This window comes from Ambystoma mexicanum, chromosome 2p (genome assembly GCF_040938575.1).
Source record: "Ambystoma mexicanum isolate Mex_15411 chromosome 2p, UKY_AmexF1_1, whole genome shotgun sequence".
NCBI classification, from domain to species: domain Eukaryota; kingdom Metazoa; phylum Chordata; class Amphibia; order Caudata; family Ambystomatidae; genus Ambystoma; species Ambystoma mexicanum.
Genome location: NC_090923.1, coordinates 1,347,078,969 through 1,347,097,158, shown reverse-complemented (window position 1 = coordinate 1,347,097,158; position 18,190 = coordinate 1,347,078,969). Strand labels below are relative to the sequence as shown.

General features: G+C 43.3%; 1 protein-coding gene across 2 annotated transcripts in view; it reads left to right on the top strand.

Moving 5' to 3' along the window:
* MYO15A (myosin XVA) overlaps positions 1–18,190 on the top strand; it is a 3,541,761-nt gene that overhangs the window by 1,300,528 nt on the left and 2,223,043 nt on the right. For both annotated transcript variants that reach the window (XM_069645706.1, XM_069645705.1), the window contains exon 31: positions 2,352–2,543. In XM_069645706.1, coding sequence (XP_069501807.1) covers positions 2,352–2,543 — 192 coding nt within the window. The remainder of the gene's footprint in view (positions 1–2,351; positions 2,544–18,190) is intronic.

The window sequence follows — 18,190 nt, the reverse complement described above, 5'->3', positions numbered from 1 at the left end:
TTCGTGAATCCTGTTCGCGTGTCTAATTCTTCACGCGGAAACTCTGTCTACAAGCGCGGCTGGCTTGGCTGCATGTATGCTGTCGCGTTCAATCCTGCACGTGTTTTTCTGAACTACTTCGAACTTTTGGTACCTGTGACAGTCAACAGGTGAGATTCTTATTTTGTTCTTTGTGGGAAAGGAAGTATTTCATGAACTATTGGAAGGTGAATGTGCACAGTACATTGGACGCTATCCTGTAGTGCACCAACCCGGTATCTAGCGAGAGCCTCGTGCCGTTCGGGATAAGTCTCCCTTACTAATCCTCCCTTCCTTTGTCATTTTGTTCAACTCTTGGGACTCTTCAAGTCCTCTTCAAGTTTAGCCTTAAGGTCAGTGTCTGAATTAATCCCAATTCTGTGTTTCTTCGTATTTAACTTGGGACAGTGTCTTATGATACTTATCTATTCTAGGCATACTTCCTGTACAATTCCCACGCCCTTTCCAGTGATCCATCTCTCTGCCTGTTTTATTCAGTCAGAGAGTTGTATCATTTGGAAGGTCTAATTTGACCTGCCTACAATCAAGTCGTGTGAAGATAGGATCCAGAAAAGCCCTACCAAATTGTATCCTTTTTTGGTTACTGCATCCTTTTCAGTTGACACTTTGGTGATTTATGACACTTGGTGGTCTGCCTTCTTGAATTGCAATCTCACTCATACAGCAAAGCAGGTCGACCACAGACAACATCACCATGCAAAGCAGCCTGGCTTGTCTCCCGCTCCTGTTTGACCCAAGATAAGTGTGTTTTTGGAAGCATGATTATCCGCACTGTCTGCTCCCTCTTTGGACCTTATTTTTTTGTGTTTATTGGTGCAGTAAAAATGTGACATGATAGAATTACGGCAACTTACCGCACCACCAAATGCAGAGTTTCAAAACGGTAACTCACTAATAACAGCCAGGTTTTGTGTGGTGGAAATTGCCACATGTGATATTGCCACATGCAGTAAACACCACCTACGGTAATATATCGATCCAATGGTGGCCAGTCACACTGCAAAATATGGAATAACGGCAAGGGTTTGCAGACCCTTTCCATTTGAACATGCCGTAAGGGTACTTGGAGTCTACAAGAAAACTTTAAACCAGGATCTCACAATGAAAGCCCATTTAGGGAGCTTGGTCTCGGCAGCCGCCTACTATATTAAACTTCTTGCTCACCTTCAACCCCTCATAACACACGCTAACGCTGAGACTATAGCCAGAGCTATAGTAGGTGCTAAACTAGATTATTGATACAGCCTCTTAGCCAGTTTTAGCAAATCGGAAGTGAGCAGACTACAAGTAATTCAGAATGGGGGTGTTAGGGTGGTTGTGGGCTTCTCCAGACTTGACCACGTCACAGAGGCCAGAAGAGCTTTGCATTGACTCCCTGTGGAGGCCCGCATTCGCTATCGCCTCTTAGTGATTACATATAAATGCACCCTGGATACCATGCCTCGCTATCTGCAGGATTTTATTGTGGAAAAGGCCTCCAGCAGATCTCTTAGATCTAATAATCAGAACATTCTAATGATCCCTCAATGCAGAACCAAGAAGACAGAAAAAGGGGCTTTCTCTATTGCCGCTCCTAAGGCTTGGAATGACCTTCCGTCTGATCTTAGATTTCAGAACAGACTAGAGCCAATCAAGAGACAACTAAAGACATGGTTGTTTGTATGACCTTTCCCATGCCTCCCCCTGAGTGCCTCTCCATACTAGTATGTTGCCTGATATGACCTTTATCAGCTTTTTGTTTGTCAAGCACCCTATGGGTCCAAGGTGAACGCTATACAAATTATTAAAGTAAAAGTAAGTAAAAGTAAAAGCAAATGAGGTATGCCATGCGCCTGATCAGTATTTCATCCTTGGTTTGTGGTGTTATGTGCTTCTTCCGGGGGCATTGGTGAATCCATGGTAATTGTTCTGCTGGTCCATTCAAATTTACCCAAGTGACATCCATGAATCTATTAACCATTATTGCATAGATTGCTTAAAGATTGCTCTGTTCCCTGTTAGTATGTGACAAGCCCTTGCTTCTGTCACTTTATAGGAAAATTGTGGTACTGGCTAGGGAATCCTCCCCACAATGCCCTCTGACCCAGCACCACTACAGGCAGGAGTCTCTCTGATTTGATTGGATTACTATTATTTAAACATGGATGCCTCCAATGGCATTCAGGCATCAATAGTCAAAGATTTGAATGGCATCTCCCTCCTTCCTTAGTTTTATGTTTTGATATCAAACTCTTACCTATCATTTCTTGTAGGTCTTTTGAACGACAGTATTTGCACCCAGATAAATTCATATGTGTTTTTTCTTTACTCAGAGGAATCACCAGCGACTGGCGAGGATGGTCTGTGTCAATGAAAGATGGCAGTCAGTGGGCAGAGCTTGCGGGCCACGATTACGTTCTGGACTTGATTTCTGACCTTGAGCTCCTGAGGGACTTTCCTAAGCAGAAGTCTTACTTCATCATTGCCTCTGAGGGTACAGGCAAGAACCAAAGCAACACCAATGTGTAGGTATAGTTAGTGTGCCTGACATTGTCACACATAGATCAGAGTTGGAATTCGGAAAGTGATGCACTTACTAATGATTACTTTTTAAAAGGCTGTCTCAATGCTAAAAGAGCGCCTGAAACATAGCAAAATATGATTTGAATGCATATCAGAACCACCAAGCCATACAATGTGTAAATGTTCCTATTTACTTACAAGGACCTTTTGCATCCACCACTCTTTCTGCACGCAAATGATCTGTAATTCAACTCACACGTCTCTCCCTTCTTGCATATTATTGGGGACTTTGGTCGAGGATTACTGCTACACTGAAAATGTCTTGCCTCTTATATATTATTCTTATTAAGAATTAGCATGTTTCCATCCTTTTTTTTTTTTTTTTATTTGAATTTATTGACATTTTCAAAGTCATGTAAAGGGGCATTACAAACAGTACTCAAAGAAAGAACAGATCCAGTGGAACATATCTGTGTGAAACATTTCTGTCGCCCAGAAAAGAAAGCCTTTACTTTATTCAAAAAATAACATTTTCACTCCCTCACCCCTTTCCCACCCAAAACAATTTTTCCCTGCCTTCCAAAAGTCATTGGGCCTCATTACGACCCTGGCGCTCCCGTAATGAAGGGTGACGGTACGGGACCGGTACCCTTCAATACGGGAGCGCCTATTATGAGGTTCCCTTTGCGGGACCCGGAACAGACGTCTGGTAAAACCAGATGTCCTTTCCGGGTCCCGCGATGGGAAGAGGGAGCTAATAACGGGCCATTTGTAATGTGCCCGTTATTACCTCCCTCCCCATTCCCATTGAGCCCTATGGGGGCTCAAATGGGAATGGGGAACGGCTCCTTCAAGGAGGAATTAACGGGTCCTCCAATGTTGGAATGACCCGGTAATTCCCCATTGAAGGAACCCGGTATTGGAGGCCGGTATGGAGGCAGCCATGGCGCTAATAGCACCATGGGGATGGGGAAGGCGCTAATTACGGCACCGTAAATTACGGTTGCCGTAATTAGCTCCAAGGTTCCTTAGCGGGTTGGATTTTAACGCCTGCAAAAAGCAGGCGTTAAAGCCTCCAACCCGCTAAGGGACCTTGTAATCAGGCGCTAATGGTTTAACGGCGCTGACGCTCTTTACGGCGCCGTTAAACCATTAGCGCCAGGGTCGTAATGAGGCCCCTTGTGTCACATTGGGTCGATTTTCCGTGTAGGGTTGCAGTGATCTTTTCCATGACACACATGTTTGATGCAACATTAATCTATTCTCCCTTGCTTAGTGTTTGTTCTGACTTCCATTTGTTGACTAAAGTGGCGCGGGCCGCTAATAATAGGTGGGCTGCTAGGCCCTTGATTTTTTCTCTTTCGTCTTCACATTGCTCGAATCCGAAGAGAACTAAAAAGGGATCTGCGGACCTCAGGACTCCGTCGAGGTCCTTGATCCACCCCAAGACCTCATTCCAATAGATCTTATTTCTGAGGCAGTCCCACCACATGTGCCAGTAGTCAGCGATTCCTCAACACTTACGCCAGCATAGTGGGCTTAGTGACTGAAACATTCTGGAGAGCCTGAGGGGGTCATATTGCCACCTATGTAGTAATTCTATCGCATGTAGTTTGTATTGGCAAGCTATAGAGACCTGGGGGGCAGCCCTGCACATCCTAGCCCACATGTTCGGGTGAATCTCTTCTCCAAGATTCCTCTCCCATCTATTCTTCAGATGCGACATGGAACCCCTTCCCGCCTCAACCAATTCCCTGTACATAGCGGATATTAAGCCCTTCATTTCTGTTCTGGAGCTCAGGAGCTTCTCGAAGGGGATGAGTTCTCTATCCACTTTGTCTTTCCATTCGACCCTTGTCAGAACCCCCTTGATCTGCAAAAACTGGAAGACAGGGAGGGGTCCCAGCCCAAGGTTCTCACCCAGTTCAGAGATCGTAATAAAGGACTGCTGCTTCCAGAGCTGACCCGCCCTCTCCAGGCCTGCTTCAAACCAGGATTGAAATCTGTCTAAATTAGGGCTATTCTCTCTAAAGCCAGGAGCCCATAAATGACTCAGGTGGGACGGCCATGAAGTTATACCCTTCATATCTCTTCTCTCCCTCCATATTTCCCAAATGGTCCCCAGTATTGGGTGATTTTTCTTAATCTCCGTACTAATTTGTTTCTCAGGACCCATAACCACTCAGAGACTGTTGCCGGTGAGAGATAGTGATTGTCCATCGCAACCCATTGAGGTTCTTTACAATTTCGTAGGTGGGGAATCAAAATTCAGAGTTGGGCAGCCTCATAATATTTTTTCGGGTATGGCAGTCCCGTTCCTCCCTTATTTTTAGGTAATGTTAACGTGTCATAGGCTACTCTCGCTCTTTTACCATCCCATAGGAACTTCACAATGGCTCTTTTGGCCTCTTCAAAGAAGGCATTCAGTATTCATATGGGGAGCATTTGGAAGGGATAAAGAAACGAGGGAGACGTACCATTTCTATCGCGTTAAGGCTACCCATCCATGATATTGTGAGTTTTCCATTTGGCTAGGTCTGCGTGGAACTTTAGGAGGAGCGGTGGGAAATTGGCTTCATAGAGTTTGTTAATGTCTCTCGTGACCTGTATGCCCAGGTATTTAAACTTGAAATTTTCCAGGATAAGTCCCAGATGGGAGAGTCTGTCTACGTCTGCTTGTGTGGTTTCGTGCAGGGGAAATAAGATTGATTTGGCCTCGTTCATTTTTAAACCCGAGAGGGTACCATACTCTTTAATCAGCTGGATTGCTCTGGGGATCGAGGACATAGGATTCGAAATGTGCACGAGTAGGTTGTCTGCGTACAAAGCTACTTTATACTCTGTGGTTCCCAGTTTGAGTCCTTCAACTTGAGGGTCGACTCTCAGTTTCTGGGCTAGGGGTTCCACAGTGAGGGCAAAAAGGATTGCTGAGAGAGGGCATCCCTGTCGTGTTCCCCTACCTAATTCGGACCAGCGAGGGTATTCACCGTTGACAAAGACTGAGGCCTTGGGTGATGTATATACAGCCTGGATCCCTCCCCAGAATTTCGGACCTATTCCTACTTTGCAGAGGACTGCCTTCAGAAAGCCCCATTCCACCCTGTCGAAAGTTTTCTCTGCATCAACTGAGAGGAGAGCTGGGTCATTTTTCATGGTTTGAGATTCATTAATTAAGTGTAGGGCTTCCTCATAGTGTCAGCTCCTTGTCTGCCCAATATGAAGCCAACCTGATCCGTGTGTATTAGACGCGGCATATACTTCTCTAGTCGGGCTGCCAGGATTCTAGCATATATTTTTGCATCGATGTTCAATAGGGATATAAGGCGCTATGAGCCGCATTGCTTAGGGTCTCAACCTTCTTTGGGGATCACCCAAACAAGGGCTCGGACAAAAGAGTCTGGAGCTCTTCCAGTGTCCAGGATTTCATTAAATAGTTCTACCATAAAAGGGAGAAGGGAGGAGAGAAAGGATTTATAGAATCCAGTGGAGAAGCCGTCTTCACCGGGGGATTTGCCCAGTGACAGTCTCTTGACTGCATTCTTGACCTCTTCTTCCGTTATCGGACCATCTAATGCCCGGCTTTCATCTTATGTTATCTGCAGAATTTTCACAGAGGACAAGTATGGATCAGTTTCCGACTCCCCGAGGTAGGTTTCGGATCTATACAGAGCTTCGTAAAATGTGGCAAAGGCCTCTGGGATATCTGCATTGGTCGCAATACGGTAGGTGTCCTGGTTTTGTATTTCCAGCACCTTCCGTCCGTTGGGCACGTAACTTGGCAGCCAGCAATGAGTCCACCTTATCCCCTTTCTCATAGAACTTCTATCTTAGAATCTGCAATTTATGGGCTATCATTCCATGTTCAGGAAGGTGAAGTTCCTCCCTCTTTTTCTTTGCCTCCAAAATCTTGTCTGCTTTCCCAGATTCATCTTCCCTCGCTTCCCTGTCCAGATGACAAATCTTCTTCCTAAGTTTATTTTCAATCAAGTGTATTTCCCTTTTCTTACTAGCGCTCTCTCTAATCAGCACTCCCCGCCAGGTCGCTTTCCCTACTTCCCATACTATTAGTTTGGAGACTTCCCTGGTGTTGTTCGTCTTTATATATTCAGTAATTTCAGTTTCCATCTCAGTTTTAAAAACGGGATCTTTCCAGAGCATCTCATTGCACCGCCAACGGCCTCCTTTCCTAGGCAATATTTCCCAGTCAATGTCAGCCGTGACCATGTCGTGATCCGACCAGGTGATCGGTACAATATCAGACCTTTTCGTGGCATTGTGCATTTCTCCTGTTAAATATATGTAATCAATCCTAATAAAGGTATTGTGCAGGGCTTCTGGGTGGAGTTGCCGCCATGTATCTCTCAGGCCATATATATCAAACATATTTGCAACTTCACTTCGCCCTCCTTCAGTGGGATCGCTCGTTTCCCTTTTACCCGCTTTTCTATCCAAATTGGGATCCGCCCACAGGTTGAACTCACCTCCCAGGAGGACATGTCCAGTTGCTACTAGCATAATTCTAGGGACTGTTTTGGCTAAGAATCTTGCTTGTCCCGTGTTGGGGGCGTATATAGTTGCAAGGGTGATGCTTACCTTTCCCGCAGTGCCTGAGACAAGTAAAGCCCGCCCTTCGACATCCCCCCATGTCTTGGAAATTGTGAAGCCTAGTCCCTTTCGGATGAGTATCCCACTCCCCCCTTCTCAGAGATCCGGATCCCAAGAATTCTATCCCTCTTCGCGTCCCCAGAAGCTTCATTCCTCCCCTTAGCATATTTTGTTTACTGCAGGAAGAGGATATCCAGTTTCCCCCTGCGGAATTGACGGTTTACTAAGGATCTCTTTGTCTGGGAATTGAGGCCTTTGACATTTAATGTCCCCACCCTGACAAGGTCTCCCACATGTTGGTCTATATTAACTGCCATTTGTCTTCTTACATTTTAGAGGACCCTTCAGCAATAATTGACACTTTGTCGAGATGCCGGTGAACCATGTGTGCATCCTTGCAGGTCTCAGCGAGGAATCTCTTCCCGACCCACCTCCCTCCTTCCCCCCTCCAACCTCTCCAACCTCCATCCCTGGTCGATGGCGTCTGATCTGGATCGGTTGGAAATGTCGCTCCAACGTCAAACCACCAGTGGGAACCATTACCTCACGGCCCATATTCAAAGAACATTCTCAATAATATTTGAGCCCCCTTCCCGTTTCCCCCCTCCCATCCCCAGGAACCAAACATTAACTCTGTAAAAGAATATGTGGTGTCTCATGCGACTTCGCCGCCTGTTATCAGCAGTTCGTCCGCTCTCCCTTTAGGGAGGAGCACCCAGACAAAATATCTACCCTCTACATTTGAACCTCAAGCGGTTCAGAATACTCAGGTCTTCTGGATCCGTCTGATTTTGCATCTTAGGGACCGATGTGTACAGTACGTTCTAGCCGGTCGTCCTCTTCATTTATCACTGTTGGGTTTGACATTGCCTCGTCTGTATTTCCTCGATCCCTTGACTCTTTTCCTTCGTGGTCCTTGAAGTTCCCAATGTCTCCCATTCTGTCCTGCTTCTTCCTGATCTCCACCTTCTGGACGCGTTTCCAAAAGATCAGCTGTGCAGTCACGAATCTCCCTTTCCGATTTCAGTCGTACTTTCCTGCCTCCATGCTCGAATGAGAGGGAGAAGGGGTAACCCCACCTGTATCGAGTTCCTCGTTCCTTAAGCCATTTTGTAAAGGGGGCGCACATTCGCCTCAGTGCCAAGGTCAATGACGATAAGTCCTGAAAGATAGTGATCTGTGCTCCCCCGAGGGGGAGCGGGCCTCCGATCCTGGCTTTCTCGAGAATCCTAGCTTTATCCTGGTACCCGTGAAACCTGGCAAGGACAGATCTTGGGCCACCCGTAGGCCCTCCGGCCTTATGTATCCGTTCCGTTTTGGGCTCATCGATGTCTTCGTCCGCTAGCAATATTTTGATGATATCCTGGATCGTTTTCCTGAGGTTCTCTTCTGTTATGCCCCCGTGTTCAGGGATGCCAAAAAAGCCTAGGTTATTTCTTCTCTCTCGATTTTCCAAATCATCAATTTTTTGTCAGAATTCCTCCTCCTTTTGCTCTCTCTCTTATTCGTAAGTCCATCTGGGTTTCAAGGGTATCTATGGAGGTTTGATTGTTTTCAACACCTTCAAGTCTCTCTTGAATCCTGTCCATTTGTTGAGTTATCTTGTCTATTTTACCACTTATGTTGGCTCCCATGGTCTTTATCTCATTCAGGAGAGCAGCAATGTCCCGTTTTGTCGCCGCTGCTTCAGTCGCGGACGTATTCATGATCACTTTATTTGTGCTATCTGCAGCTGGTAATGGTGGGGAGTAAGCGTACCTGGCTAATTTTACTTTAATGTCCAAATAGTGTTTGCTGTGGTGGAGGAGGCACTCGCCCCGGTGCTGGGGGCCCAACCCTCTGTATTAATACTCATTACTGGTGGCTTCAGTGTGATTCCAGGAGTGACTAGACATTCAGAGCATCTATGCGGGTTGAAGGCCGGTCAACGGTGCATGAGCCTCTTCGATTCACTTTGTGCAGCCTTTACTACACAGACAGTGCAGGGTTGCCATTTTGTTCCCCTTTGCTATAGCCCTCTGCCATGTGTTCTCACTCTGCTGGGAATCGAGTGAGTTCTTCTCCGTTATGGGGAGTGTGGTCTCGTGTCACCCTGAGGATCTGGAGTCTTTGAGTCAGACTTTCAGTTTCATGCTTGCTTCGGTGGGTATGCAGTGTATCAAGAAACTAGTTGTGGTCCATGGGGATAATAGACCAGACCTATACCCTCACTCCTTGTCCATATTATCAGTCTGTAGCTACGGATTGATTGCCTTGTGTTCGAGTCCTTTGCAGATTGTAACTTCAGAATCACGTGTCTCCAGACTGATTCCAGGATTCCACAACCAGAGTGGGCCACACAGTGAGTACGTAACGGAGTACACAGATGCAGGGGGGCCATGCCGTGCTTGTGGGTTTTGTTATATTGTGTTTTCTTTCACGTACAAGGCACTGTGGAATCTATTTCCTAGTTTGATCTGCTGTGGCGTCATTCCTCAATGAAAGGAGGTGCTCGTCGTGCCCCTTTGCATCCGTCCCCCCTCTCAGGTGTATGACAGCAATGGCGCGTGTGCGCAATGGGGAGTGTGGCCCCCGAGAGTTTCAGTTACATCCCATCTGAATCTACAGGCTCGCTCACGCACATGGAGCGCGTATTATCCAGCGCCCGTGATGTTTATGTCATATTCCCTCAAATTTCGCTGCAATGCAGGGGCTCTCCTACCATTCTGGATGGTTTCAGGCACCGTTGCAATGTCTGTTGTTCCTTGTGGTCACTGCCTCTATTCGGTCACCCGCATTAAGGGTCAACACACGGCCGGTAGGAGCAGATGGAGATTGCCCACTACGACGCCGGCACTGCCAGATTGGGCCACCGGCCTCGTTGCGAATGCCGTGCCCGCATTCCGGCACTCCGCGCTGGCGGCCGACACTGCAACCAAGGCAGAGGGATCTTCAGACGGCACACGGGCCGCCACTGCCAGCGCTATATGGGGAGCACAGAGCCTGTCCAGCTAGGAGGGGGTCTCTCCCAAGACTCTCTTCTCCATCAGGGGCCAAAGCTATTTTCTGGCTGCATTCGCCATTGGGGAGGTCCGTGGTCTGCACACTGTCCAGTGGGGATCCACCAGGGTGTTGCAGTGAGGATCCACACATTGTTCGCTGAGTCTGGCAATGTCTCATCAAGATTTAATGTGGGACGGCCGTAGTTTCGCTTTCGTTCCGTCGCAGTTATGGTGGTCCCACAGTCATACAATGATTTCTTCCCTAATCCTGCACCGATTTCCACCGGGTTTTCTCCAGTTTGGGGGGCACGTTCATGCAGCACCTGTTCACTTTTTGTCTGGGGGGGGGGTCCTGAAGTGGGGGCTCAAGCCGCTTCTCGGACCTTGGAGGGAGAGCTCACATGGAGGAAGAGCTCATCCGTGCGCCCCCTGGTGGCCAGTGTCCCCATCCTTTTTTTACTTCACTGAGGACATGTTTACATTCTTGAGCTTTTCCTCATAGGGCTTGAAGTCTAAACAGTAAATGTTGGGGCCCAGTTTCTGCACTGTACCCCGACTCTGTCTATCCTTCTGGAGAGGTTGCCTCTAAAACTGGACACAGCACCCAATGCAAGAAATCCCTGTACTATGTACAACATGCTTCATATAAGCCCCCAATTTTCCACTTGATATTTCCACATGATATTGTTTGTTTAGCCCCTTTTAGTCAACTATCTGATGACTGAGGCATTGGTATTCCTCACTTTTGGCGAATGGCAATTTGCCATTTTTTTTTCAGCCGATTATATTACCACTTTTTTATGGTAAAAAATGTGGAAAAGTCAGTGAACCAAATTTCGTCGAAATGAGGAAAGTAATAGATTACGAAGAATTCTGCTCTTGAATGGTGCTGTTGAAAACCTCATCTCTATAACATGTTTTGTCTCTGCCGTTCTTTGAAGGCATGACTTCATGATTTGGTTGTATTGTTGCTTGGACATTTAACAGGCTTTTGAGTCTCTTCTTCTTTTCAACATCTGTCTGAGGTTTTAACACTGCAGCAGATTTTAGTGTGGCAAAGAAGCATACTTTACCTTCCCACGTCCCTGCAATGTCACCCACAAATGCATTGATGACCACCACCCTGAGGACAATCCCTGTGTAAATCACGTTTCATGTGTTCAATAGGGACTCCATTCTCAAGCACATTCTTCCTATGTCACTCTTTACGTCTTTCCCTCATTCATTTCCTAACAGCTCTCACCTTAAGGCAATTCAACTGTATTCTGTGTGGAATGTTTAAAAAAGTTGAATCAAAATCGATTGAAGTCAAATTGACCTACATTGAGATATTTACCTGGTTAATGTATCACAAAAACAAGCAGCAACAATATTTTGTATGGAATATTATTATTCATTAAAATAGACTGTAATGAAATATATATTTGAAAAGGAAGTGCATACACTCGTACTTAGATTAAAAGAATGCGGATAGCACAATGACATTCTTCTAAAGAAGTACATCAAAGCTCCTACCAAACCGAAAGCTACTTCTTTGACTATGACAAAACAGAATAGATCAATACTCAACTATTAATGGTGTAATTAGTAATGATGAAATTATCCACTTGGAGTCATACATTTGAGAAATAAAAGAGTACATATATAATAGATAATCGCATTGGATTCTTCTATAGAGTTTAAATCACCCCATAATTTGATCGCAATATGAGTAGTCATTTATTTTTATGCCTATGGTATACAATGATTTCACCTTATGTAGCATTTCTTATGGCCCTGCTAACCAGTGTTTTTTCTCCTCTGTTTTTATATTCAGCAAAATTGAAAATTGTCCTTCCTAATTAATAGCGTTTTTTCCAGTGTGTTGAACATGTATATACACTTCTTGCTTCATTAGTTATTCTTTAAGTATCTCTCCACATAACAATAATCTCGCTCAGTAGGACTGCAATCAGCATCCATCACAAATAATTAACTCATCCAGAGGATAGTTTCATGGCGGAAAACATTTGAAAATGTACCCATTTTGGGAGGCATTTTAAACACCCAACTAGTGATTAGCCATACTACTGATGGAGGCAAAGAAATCTGATCTCATGACCCTCATTCTCCGACCACTGAGGACTCTCATAAATGTGAGTGTTTTTCAAGCTCCACTTTATAACCACTAAAATGTGTCAAAGTTAACACACTCTTACCTGCACCAAGTTTTTCTGAATGCAACCATGCTTGGCTTCACTAGAAACAGTATGGGCCTCATTACGAGGCTTGCGCTCCCGTAATGAAGGGTGCCGGTACGGGACCGGCACCGTTCATTACGGGATGCCTGATTACGAGGTCCCCTAGCGGGACACGGAACAGAAGTCTGGTAAAACCAGACGTCCTTTCCGGGTCCCGCGAGGGGACCAAGGAGCTAATAACGGGCCTGTTAACAACAGGCCCGTTATTAGCTCCATCCCCATTCCCATTGAGCCCTATGGGGGCTCAAATGGGAATGGGGATTGGTTTTGTGCATGAGGAATTACCGGGGCCTTCAAGGTTGGAATGACCCGGTAATTCCTCATTCACAGGACCCGGTACTGGAACCCGGTATGGAGCCCGCCATGGCTGCCTCCATACTCGAAATGAGGCCCAATATCTCCTAGGCTGAGTCCCTAAAACAAAAGAAAACAGAATACCAGATGTCTCCTTCATCAAAGCCAGCAATTAGAATGTCTCATGTTTAAAAAAAGAACGTGTAAAGTTCCCTAAGATCTGCCCACCCATAGCCTTTCAACAAAAACCCCTCAAAATCATCAACCACATATTAACTAACAGCGAACCTCTTACCACTCGAAAAGTACCACTGCAGTGTCTAAGCTTAGAACTAGATAGCAGTGAAATGTGTTGGCGAATGGCTGCTGGTGCAAATGCACTGTGTAACCAATCCCTTGCATCCTAGCAAAGAACTTGTTCACCAAATTGCTAAAGCACAGACTAAAGTAAATACATTTGAACGAATTGGTAGTTTACATCTAAGCTCCAAATGATGCCCCACTCCCACACACACATACATGCAAGCAAGCAGACAAAAACAGACATTAGTGCTGCCCCTGCACATGGTAAACACTTTCCATGAGATGAAGGATAATGACATGGATACATGTGAAGAAAAAGGTTTCTCAGGATTAAGCCTGATTGCTAAAGGTTATGATGAATACAATTGATAGCCACTGTACAATGGCATTAGCACAATGAATCCTGAAAAGAACAGACATGTCCGACCGCACATATAGGATTTGTAAACAAATTCCACAACCTCCTTAAAACAATCAAAGCAAGTTAGTCTTTCAGCACTAGTATTTTCAATCATGACCTGCCAGGTCATTCTACCATGGACAACAAAACCATCCCATAGTCCCTATGTTACCTTTCTCCATTGAGGTAGTGTTAGACACTATCTTTGTTGTGAGCACATGTACCCTTCAGAAAATGTCGACTGCTGTATGCCAACTTAATGGGATTTGTTGCCAGGGTCGACACTAGATCCACCCCCACTCTGTCTTTGCTCTGCAAATATTCGTAGCAAACTGCAGTTTGCCATGTCTCTTCTGCCACTTCTGTCTTTTTCTTCCCTTTACCCCAAATGTTCTTCTTCACCAAGGTCCACCAGGATGTAGCATTGTCCTGTTGCTGAGGTATAGACACCTTGTGATATTTGGTTGTGGGAGTGGGCCTTGACTATATTAACAATTAGACTAGAGGCAGCCCTGGGCCATAGAGTGCACTATACTCATGTGGTAGATATGCAGATAGAGAAGGCCTAATATTCTTTTTTTAAAACATTTTTAAAATTGTTTTTAGTTGAAATTAATCAACTTTACAATTTATTTATCAATACAAAAGCGAAAAACATGATTATAACAATAAAAGTTAATTTAAAATGAACGTAAGCGTCAAATGGGAGCCAGTTCACGACAACAAGGTCAAGTGTGCTCAAATTGGTCACATTAGCGCAACATTTACTTTACATAAAAACATTTGCATAAAAGTTCACTTCATTTTAATTTTCTTTTTCAGCATCAGGAGATGTTCGATTTTTGTCTGAATTCGTTGTTTCATTCCTTGTCTTTATCTTGTGTTCTCAGCTCTTCTAAACTATTTAAAAAATGTAAGGCTCCCATTCTTAGCCGAATAGAAAGTCCACCAACTATAATTTTCCATAGGGTGTCATGTGACAGGTTTGTGTGATCTTTTACCGCTGGTTTTAGGAATTTGACCCTTTGGTTACAAAGTTCACTGCAGTCAACCAATAGGTGGCGTAAGGTTTCTGTTTGTGATGTGATTTTACAGAACCTGCAACCCTTTTCTGTTAAGATTTTTTTCCATTTTGCTAGAACCTCTTGTGTTGACCACAGATTAAATCTTAATCTCATAAACTCTTTTCTATGTTGCACAGATGGGCTTTTTAGTAAGTATGGTTCAGCCAATGTGTATTTCTTATGTATGAACACTGTTCCATCAAATTCATTATATCTTAAGCACATATTTCTGTTTCTACCCCAGTCCCACTGGAATAGTTTGGTTTTGACTGCATTTGGGTTTTCAATTAATAGCTTCAGTGTAACATCGGCATAAGCCATTGCATTTATGACCTCCTTGCGCCAACCTTGCGCAAAGGTGTCATCTGAGCAGAGTATGTGCTGTGCCAAAACTCCTATGAGCATGTTTGAGTTGATTGCTAAAATGCACTTCCTGCTTAAAGATATTAAGTTCCACAAATAGCGAGCGTAAATAGAAATCAGTCCCAATTCATTTCTGATTAATGCTATTGGAGTGCAGTTTGGTAAATTTAAAACGCTTTTCCAAAATTTTGATTCGAATTTAGCCCATACAATTTCATGTAGGATTGGTAGAGTTTCAGCTCCATACAATAGTATCGGTGTTACCTTTTGTTTGAAATATGTCAGGATTGGTGAGATGGAAAACTTCCCATATTTTGCTTGAATTATTTTGGCCTGCAAGATCAGCATATCAAGTTTATTGGACCATTTTGATATTTTTGCTTCATGGGTAGCTCCTGTGATTATCATCCCCAGGTACGTATATTGTTGAACTTTTTCCAGTTTTTGTTTCTGTATTGTCCATATGTAATTCCTGTATTTTTGCAGTGATGGTTTATATAACATAACATTGTTTTTTTCCAGATTAACCACTAATAAGTTTTCGTTTACATATGTAGATAATACGTCCAGCAGTTTTTGTAGTCCAACAGGTGTTTTTGACAAAAGTATCAAATCATCGGCGCATAAAAAGGGCGGAATGCTGTTGTTGGCTATTTTAGGTGCATCTGCAAATATAGCAGTAAATATCCTACGTAAATCTGATATAAAAAAACTAAATAAAGCAGAAGCAAGAATGCATCCCTGGCGAAGTCCTCTATATGTTTGAATAGCAGGGGACAAGAGACCCTTTTGGTTTATCCTTATTTGGATACTTGTGTCCGAGTATAGAGCTTTTATTAAAGTAATTATATACAACGGGCAATTTTCTTGAATTAACTTTTGAAGCAGCATTTCTCGTGAGATTGAGTCATAAGCAGCACGGAAATCTACAAATGTCATGTACAGTGGTTGTCTTGTTTGTTTATGATGTTGAATTATTGAGGTTAGGGTTAGTAGGTGAATTGAGGTGCCAAGGCCTGCTATAAAGCCTGTCTGGCATGGGTCTCTTTTGTCGTTGTTTATTGCCCATTTGTTGAAATCCCTCAGAATAAACCTAGTAAATATTTTCCCTGGTACGTCTAAAAGGGCAATCGGTCTGTAGTTGAAAGGGCACGTCCGATTGCCCTTTTTGAAAATGGGTACTATTATTGACTTCCGCCATGATGCCGGGACTATACCTGCGGTTATAATTAAGGAAAAAATGTTGGAAAGAATTTTTGCCCACTGCTCAGGATGTTCTTTGAGCATATAATTACTCAACCCACCAGGGCCCGCTGCTCGTGATCTACTAGATTTCTTTATGAAGCTTAGAATGTCTTCTTCTGAGATAAGTAATTCTTGAAAGTTGTCTTGGTTTTTTAAACTTTCTGGGTTTGTCATCCCTGTGCCAGCATATAGGTCTTGATAATGTCTAACCCAATCTGATTCTAATACACCATTTATTTGTACTGACAGTTGGGTAGATTGACTTGCGTTGTTTAACAATGTCCGCATTTCCGAGGTGTTTTTGGATTCCAATGCAGTTAACATTTCCTCTCCTTGGTTTTGGTAGAGCCATGCTTTGTGTATTCTTAACCAGTTCTTGTATTTGTTTTTTAAGGTTTTAATGACTCCACCTCTCATTTCCATTGATAAGGTCTTTGCCAGTTTTATTTCCTTTCTCAAATTGTTTTTACGCTGTTGGATTTTTTCATCAAACTTAAATTTGGAAGCATAAGAATTTTGATTACCCCTACTTGGGATTACTTTATATACTTGTAAACACTAGATATAAGAATCTTTTATAGCTTCATTTTTCTTAATTTCTAGTGCAATATCATGATTTAGTTTTTCTAAATTAAGTGGGTTCCACCTAAAACGAGTTCTTGAGTTGTTAATCATTAACACTGGAATATATCCTTTATTTTTAGCCATTTCATTCAGTTGTGTATTCTTCCAAGTAGCAGAAAGCATTTCATGGTCACTGTGTTTTTGGTGCAACACTTCAAAATTAGTTATTTGACTGAAAGTTTTAGTATCAACATACATATAGTCAATTATTGACTTACACGTGCCTCTTGCCCACGTGTTTTTGGGTGGTATATAATTTTTTTGAGACCCATTTAGCATGATAAGGTTGCAGGTTTTCATCAAGCTTTCCCATCTAAGACACACTGCATTTTTCTTATGAGCCACGGTGGATAGGCAATGAAGATTTAGATCACCCGCAATCAGAGTATTTGTTATTTCTTTTGTCATTAGGATAGTGTTTAGTAAATCTTCTATGTCTTTGAAGAATTTTGAGTCTGTGATTCCCACCGGATTTCTATATATGTTGAGTGCTGCAATTGTGCCATGTTTATAGATAATTTTAACCAATTGTAGATAGGGGTTAGGCGTGCTCCAAGGTTCCAATGTGAAACCTCTTCCATTTTTTAGTGCCACTAACATACCGAAGCTGGTCTACCATTTTTTTTAATTGCAGGAGATGAAATTATCTCATAGCCATTCCATAGTGGTGGTGTGAGCAACCAAGTTTCCTGTAACATGACTATTGTATGTGGCAAAAGGCTTGAGCAGTCATTAAGTAAGTGTATGTAACCATATGTATTCCAACTAACTATGGAAAGGTGTCTTACATCGCCCTCCTTCGATAGTTATGATGAGTTTCTTTGTAATTGAGATACAGATCTAGATGTTTGATATATTTCATTCATTTGGATTTGTGGTTGATGTCGCTTATCCAATTTGTACACGTTCAGTTCTTTAGTTGTGTTTTTAGTTGTATTTATATCACACTCAATTTCATCATCATAATTAACCGGATCAATAGCAAGCAAGAATCCCAATGAAAACAGTTCAAGTCGAGATTGCCAGACCACATTTCGAACCACATTCGAGGTGATCCACAATCTGACCACCGCCAGGTTGTCATTTAAGAATTCTACTTGTGCTATGTCACCGGACGTGATATCACTCAAACTCGGTAGATCACTGAAAATGCCCAATATACTTGTTCGGCACATATCATATTGCGGAAATGGTTCTGCCCGGCATTTGAGGATGAATCTATGATGCTTATTTGGATTGAGCTTGTGTTTAGAATATCTTAAAGATTTTGTTTTTGGTTCTGAAAACCTGCCTTCGTTACTTGTTTTGGTCGAATCTACGGCTGTTCCCACTTTTCCTCCTTGTATTTCAATTTTATTTTTTTGATTATCTTTTGGTTCCACTTCCTTGTTCAATCCCTGATAGTTCAATTGAAAATACTCGTCAATTGCTTTGTGAATTATGGAGTGAAAGTTTTTTTCCATACCACTATCTGTTATGATTTGAGCTTTACTATAGGGTATTGGCTCACTGAAGTTAGTTTCTGAGATC